The sequence below is a fragment of the Buteo buteo genome, chromosome 2 (genome assembly GCF_964188355.1).
Source record: "Buteo buteo chromosome 2, bButBut1.hap1.1, whole genome shotgun sequence".
Lineage (NCBI taxonomy): Eukaryota > Metazoa > Chordata > Aves > Accipitriformes > Accipitridae > Buteo > Buteo buteo.
This window is the reverse complement of record NC_134172.1, coordinates 17735616-17742247: the sequence shown is the minus strand read 5'-3', so window position 1 is coordinate 17742247 and position 6632 is coordinate 17735616. Positions and strand designations below refer to the sequence as shown.

At 50.5% G+C, this 6632-nt stretch overlaps 1 protein-coding gene across 1 annotated transcript; it reads left to right on the top strand.

The window, feature by feature from the left end:
- The first annotated feature begins 3054 nt into the window (after nucleotides 1–3054).
- Nucleotides 3055–5918, top strand: LYZL1 (lysozyme like 1). Its single transcript, XM_075022646.1, has 4 exons — nucleotides 3055–3187; nucleotides 3271–3582; nucleotides 4550–4628; nucleotides 5852–5918. The coding sequence occupies exons 1-4, from the start codon at nucleotides 3055–3057 to the stop codon at nucleotides 5916–5918; spliced, it is 591 nt and encodes a 196-aa protein (XP_074878747.1).
- The last annotated feature ends 714 nt before the right edge of the window (nucleotides 5919–6632 follow it).

The window sequence follows — 6632 nt, the reverse complement described above, 5'->3', positions numbered from 1 at the left end:
AAGCACCCTCCTTACCCTTTCTGTGCTGGGAGCTGAGGTCAGAGGGTGCCAGGCTGCGTGACGGAGGAGCAGCTGGTACCTCCTGTGCCGCGATGGCACCTGGCTTCAGGAAGCTGAGGCTGGAGGTGCCCGGAGCGGGCTGTGCTCCCCAGCACTCAGCCTGGCTCCAGTACAACGCACAGCAGCTCCTGCCCAGCTGGGGCTCCCTCCTTCTTCCCCTGGAAACCAAAGCCTGGGGATGGGGGAGACTGGCAGAGACCAGCTGTTTGAGGAGCACTGAGCCTCCAACGTGCTTTCCGCATGGTGCAAACACATGGAGGACATCCCGGTTGCCTTTTATGAGTTTAAATCTAGTCTTGTTGTATTTCCATGCCTGTAGAAGAAGAAAGAAAGAGGGATATCTTTTGTCAGTCCATTCCCAGGCTCATGGGGTTAGGGCTGCGGTACTAGGCAGCCGACATTTCTGCAGCAGCGAAGATGAAAGTCAGACAAAATAATCCAAAGTAGTGCTTAACTGTGACTATTAAGTCCCAAAGGATTTATCAGAGTTTACTTTGCTCTGACTTCTAGGAGACACTTCGGCTGAAGTCCATTAAGCAAATTAAAAAGCAGAAGGAAAATAAACACAGATTAATGGAGATAGGAATTTTATGAAGGAAAGGAAACAGTCAGACCTTGTGACAAAGCTCTTGGGCTTCTATTCAGGTTTTAAGGCCCCCAGACCTTATAAATGGAGGAGATTATTCTCTTCACGTTGCCCTGCTGGTAGTCGTAAAAGAGAGTTAATAGAATTTTTTTTCCCCCACTGAGAAGTCCTGTAGAAACTCGAGTAATAATATAATCCATAATGTTTCAGTTCAGTGCGTGACATGCAGCTATTTGTTCCTTTGTTTCCAGGCAGGGAATCGAGCTGTAAATCTTGTAGCAACACAGATACTGTACTGGCTCTGTGGCATTTTATCTCCTGCTGAAACTGAAACCCATCTGAGCAGCTTCCCACACAATTAGGGACTTGCATGTCAGAACATCCAGGCAGGATTTCTGTATTTATTACTTTGGCATCACGATTAATATTTAATCCAGAGGAGGTATCACAGACATGTTTGAAACCTCATTTTGCTTGTTAAAAAATACTTTGAAACCAAGAAGATGAGCAAATTATGTCATTATGGAGCCCTGTTATTTATTATCTTTAGATAGTTTAAATTAAAGCAAATGCTCCCATAAGGGGGAGATTCCTTCTGCTGCTTCTCTTCTAAGTGATTTTCTAATTATTGTGTTTATTAGTGTTCATGGCTGAAAAAAAAGAGATACCAGAATGGTAAGACAACAGTGGGTAAACAACTCCACCTTGCTGTGTGGCCAGGCCCTGGTTCAGCCCTGCGGTGGCACCAGCCCATGGGGCAGAAGTGGCTTTCGTTGACTCAGCTGGAGATGCCAACACGCCAGGAGCAAGCACTGACCACGCTGGGGCATGGAGAAAACCTCTTCATGTCCTCACCATAAATCTGAGGAAAAAGGGCATGTTCATGTTTCTTTTTATTGCCTTGACTGGAAGACCCTCTCGCTAATTGTCTTTACAGCATCAAAACCGGTACAAGTGTGTGACTCGTCACTTGCTTCTGCTCATCGATTGATCTGTGTGATAATTCTTGGTTTGCCACTTATTCATGGGAAACTCCCTGTAGAAATTAAAAACATTTTGGACACAAACTTACTTGAATTTTGTTCACGGGATCCCACCTCTGCCTGTCTGGGGGCATTGGAAACAATTCTGCTATTATTCTCAGTGAGAAGGTGATATTTCTCTGTGTGCAATATGAGCTTAAAATATAAAATATACCCCTGCCGGAAGACTCACATGCAGGATTAGTTTTCAGCTGAAACAGAAAACGAACCCCAAAGGGCTGTCCGTGAAAAGCACAGCCACAGCTACAATGCTCCCTGGCTGTGCTGGATCCCTGTTCCTGCGGCATAGGGTAGGGCTCGTGTGGCTTCATCCCCGGATGATGGGGCAGGGAGGGTTCTGGAAGGGCAAGCAGTTGCCAGGGGACATCCCTCTGGGATGCCCACTCCAGGCCTGGCACTGAGCCCCGCTGCTGGAGGTACCAATTTCTTTCTCTACGTATATATGAGGGTTTTATTAAGCAGCCCCTACTGCCCTTGCCCACAGAGGACGATCACCAGAGGCAGCGCTGGAGGTACCACTCGCCTCTGCCCCTTCCTGCAAACCGCTCTGCAGGGTGCAGGATGGCAAATCCCTGCAAATGGCTCTGGCTGCACAGGCACCGGGGCTTAACCTGCTGGGGCTGCGGGACTGCACTGCATTGCACAGCCAGAAAGCAAACGGCCAGGCAGGTTTGGTAGAAGAGGGCGCACAGGGAGGAGGAAAGGAAGAAAGGAGGGATGAGAGAGAAATAATCCCAAGGAAAGGATTTTAATTCTGTTTGTTAAAGTGCAGATTCGAAGCCTTTCCTCAGATAAAATCCCTGGACTTGAAGGATGTCACTCACTGTGCGTGCTGGTAATTGTGTAAAAGGCTGATGTGCAAACTGGGGGTTAAGTGTTAGTGAGTTTGGGTATGGCTTCCCAACACCAATGAGGTCACTGCACATCACGGCTTCTGCTCAGAGGCTGACCAGCACCAGGGTAAGAGGCTGAGATGTCTGAGCAGCTACAGCATGTAATGCTCCTCTTAGTGGGTCCCATATGTCAGCTTTCCAGTTCCCACGGGACACCTGACCTTTAACCACTAATATAAGAAAACTGCAAAACGGCAGTGCCTGAAGCTGTGTTTTCCACGTCTGGACCGATAAAACCTGTTTGTGGCCTGGGCTGTCCGGCACAGCCACCGTGTACGTGCATGCTTGCACACATGGGTGTGCACACCCCAACGGCAGGCAGGAGCAGCCTGGGGTCACCAAAGCCAGCCGTGTCACTACCCACCGGGGAGCTGACCTTGGATATCTGACTGTGCTTTACTGCCTGCTTATGCCTTGTTTTTACCTTTTGCCCTGGGGATCCCAGTACACAAGAACCAGCAGCCCTGCAGGAATGGGGTCTCCCCTGCTGCTGCTGGCCTTGCTGACCACCATCACCAAAGCCAAGGCGTTCAGCCGGTGCGAGCCGGCTCACGTGCTCCAGGAAGAGGGGCTGGATGGCTACGGGGGCTACAGCCTCGCCAGCCGTGCGTTTCAGTCCCCTGTCTGCCCACTGCCTTTCCTTCCCAGCTGCTGCGGCACAGCCTGAATGCCTTCTGCCCCTGCCCAGGGCTTTGCGTGGCCTTTAACGAGAGCACCTTCAACACGGCAGCCCAAAGCGTTGAAGCAGATGGCGGCGCTGACTACAGCATCTTCCAGATCAGCAGCCAGTTGTGGGGCACCGATGACCGCAGCCCCTCAGATAACCACCGCAGGATGGCTTGCAGGGATACCACAGCACTGCTCCCCCAGAGCCAGCCCCAGGACTGGAGGCAGCAGGCTGAGCCCTCCTTCTCTGCCCAACTTCACCCCCTGGCCAAAATGGAGCCATGGAGACATGAGGGGCCCAACCTGGGCAACCCGATGCCTGTGGCCGCAGGAAGTTCGGGGTGGTGAATGGCTGGGTCCAACTCCTCTTTCGGTCTGTGCAGAGTGTGGGTAGCCCTGTTGATTCCTGAGGCTGGGGAGGGAGAGGCCATGGCCATTGCCAGAGGTGTTTCTCCTAGACACCATAGCATCGCTGGCCCCAAGCCTTCTCCAGTGTTTCACCTTGCACCTCTGGGCCAGCTCCCTTCCCTTGCCCCATATCCATCCTTTTCTCTCCTGGGATACTAGGGACCTCAGGACTCTCTGGGTGTTTTGACTGTAGGTGGAAGATAGGCAGCCCTGATTTTGGTGGATTGTGATGTGGGGCTGCATGAGATAAATGTATCCCCCTGGTTGTGGAGTGAGCAGTTGGGAAAGTGATCTTCCAAGGCTGTGTTACTGCCAGGCAGATCCAGGTCTCGGCTTGGGGTCTGCCACCAGTGGGGAGCTCCCAGGCAGACACGGGAAGGGTTTTGCTGTGTCTGACCAGCAGACATCCTGCTATATAAGAAAACCCAAGGTCTGGGAGGCTGGAGCTGAAACTTCCCTTCCCGTTCAGACCAAAACCTCCTTTTCCAGATAGGCAGAAAAACTCTGTAATAGCTTTTTTCCCCAGCAGAGCAAGCAGGAAGAGATTGAAATATCATAAGCATAGATGGGTCTGCCTCCCATTTCCCCCCCTCCTTCCATCTCTCTCTCACATGTGATTACAGAGGCAGGCACAGCAGCATTTGCAGGGGAAAACATACATTTTTGGTTGGTTTTGGCCATGCAGAAGCAGATGAGGGTGCCTGTCTGGCAGCATTCAAGCACATGAGGCTGATGGCAGCCCAGCAGTGGGGAGAATGAGCAGCATCCAGGCCCCCACCGATGCCCAGGACTGCTCGAATGCCTGGCCCTCACTGCACCCGGCAGGGAAATCTGCTCCGGGCTGGTGTCCTGCCCTTGAGTGAGCTCAAAGGGCTGTGCTTCTCTCCCTGCAGATCTGTTATTGAGTAACATAACTGGTGACATCATCTGTGCCAAAAGAATTATGAGAAACCCACAAGGAATGAATGCCTGGTAAGGGGCTTCGAGGACGGTTTCTTTGGCAGGGCTCGTGTGTGTTTCTGAAGGGGCATGGCTGCCCTTCGCCCGACTGTCACACAACGGCAGCACGGCCACACCAAAGAGGAGGAACCACAACTTCAAGGCTTTGCAGATGCGTCGGAATGGAGAGACAAACTTATACCGCTTCAGTCTCTGCAAAACATCTCACAGGAGAGACTAGGGAGGAAGGAGCAAAGAAAAAAATGTTTCAGAAAAAAATCTCAGGTGAAAAATGAATGGTCAGTAAACAGCCCACCAGCTAGTAGGTTAGCCCTTGAAGATTTCTCTCTCTCATGCTTTCAAAGTCCTTCAGAGAGCTCCTTCCCCCGCTTCTTGCTGTCTCTTATCTTAGCTGGAAGCTAGCATGGAAGCAGTTTTTCCCAGAGCATTTGAGAGCATTAATCACTGAAATATCCTGATGAATCTAGATGACAGCCCTTGCTTGGTGCAGCCCTGAACCATCTCTGGGACTCTGGGCTGCTATAACATAGGAAGCCTGTAAAGGCAGAGTAACCAACAGACTGAGAAAACAGAAGTGGGGGCAGAAGACAATTCCAACGGTCATATAAATATGCGGTTTTCTGAAGTCCCGAGGCATTTTGTGCAAAAATAGCGGCGTTAACCACTGAATCCTGAATACGTTCCAAGTTGAGGGACAAGATTCTGCCTTCAGATTCCCCCACCCCCTCCCCGACATTGCAGTTGGACTCATTAGTCATTTTTGCTTCCTGTGGTGGGCCGCTGCGAAGCCTGGCTCACCGCAAAAGCAGCAGCATTTCTGAGTAGAGGTGAGGTAAGTAATTTGTGCAGTTTACACAGGGAACGGACTCTGGGCCCCCGTGGTGATCCCTGCTGTCACACAGTCCTCTGTGTGCCCAACGCACTGTGCTTAGTTGCAATGTCCCGGCAAAGGAGGGACCCTTGCAGTGGCAGAAGGTGGCAGGACCTGCCCTTGCAGTTCATTGCTCCTGGCTAGGACTTAGAGAGAGCTCAGGTGGCATCAAGGGACAGCAACGGTTGCACTCCTCCATGCGAGATGCTCGGCCAGATTTGGAGGGTCTGCAAGTCCTTCTCCAGGACTAGTGATGGGAGGTCTCTCATTGGGAAGAACCCGACAAAAACCAGAACCTGCTTATATTGGATATGAATCATATCAGCCTAGTACCTAAATAGTCTCTCTTTGCTTCTGTCCTCAGGGAGGGCTGGGCAATGCACTGCAAGGGACGAGAGCTGTCTGAGTGGGTGGAAGGATGTGACCTATGAGAAAGTCCCCAGCTCAGCTCCACTGCGGTTGATGGGGGTTGCCTGCAAGGGGAGATCTTCCCCCTCATGGTACAACACTTCTCAGTTAGTATTTGCAAACCCAGTGCATTCCACAAGGTATAAAATAACTTTAACAACATAGCATGTAGAGTTTTTTTAAAAAAACAAACTCGACTTTTCATTTTCACATGTGATTTAGGGTCCAGCCCCAAAAGATATTCCCTGGGGGCTTTTTTGTGCATGTTTGAATGGGACAAAGGGGTGAGGGTCAGGAGCTGTATAGATAGCAATACACTTGGACACAGCTGATTTCTTTGGAGTTTTCAAAGAAACTGAAAAAGGGAAGACCTCAAAAAAGGATGGAAATCTGCAAGCTTTCCAACATCTCTTATTTATATATTTCTAATAAAAAAGCAGCAAAACACAGCCTAGAATCTTACTAGGTAAAACTTGTATCCGCTCAGCAATGTAACCTTTCCCTATAGAAAGCCAAAGGTCTGCACAGCCCTTTCACAACTGCCAGGGCAAAGGAGGTGAGCAAGCTCTCCTGCCTGCAGTGCAGCTTGTGCCATAACTGGCCAGTCCTGCAATTAGATTTCTACAGCAGTTCCTAGCTGTGCATAGAAGCTAGCCCTGTGCTGGTGGTGTTCTTCCATTGCGGAAAGGCCACAGTGCAGTGGAAGGAGATGTCTGGTGTAGGAATGGTTGTGACTT

Coding starts and splice junctions, on each gene's coding strand:
- LYZL1 (XM_075022646.1), top strand. CDS start 3,055: ATGGGGTCTCCCCTGCTGCTGCTGGCCTTGCTGACCACCATCACCAAA. Junction 3,188..3,270: donor GGGCTACAGCCTCGCCAGCC/GTGCGTTTCAGT, acceptor GCCCCTGCCCAG/GGCTTTGCGTGGCCTTTAAC. Junction 3,583..4,549: donor GATGCCTGTGGCCGCAGGAA/GTTCGGGGTGGT, acceptor CTCTCCCTGCAG/ATCTGTTATTGAGTAACATA.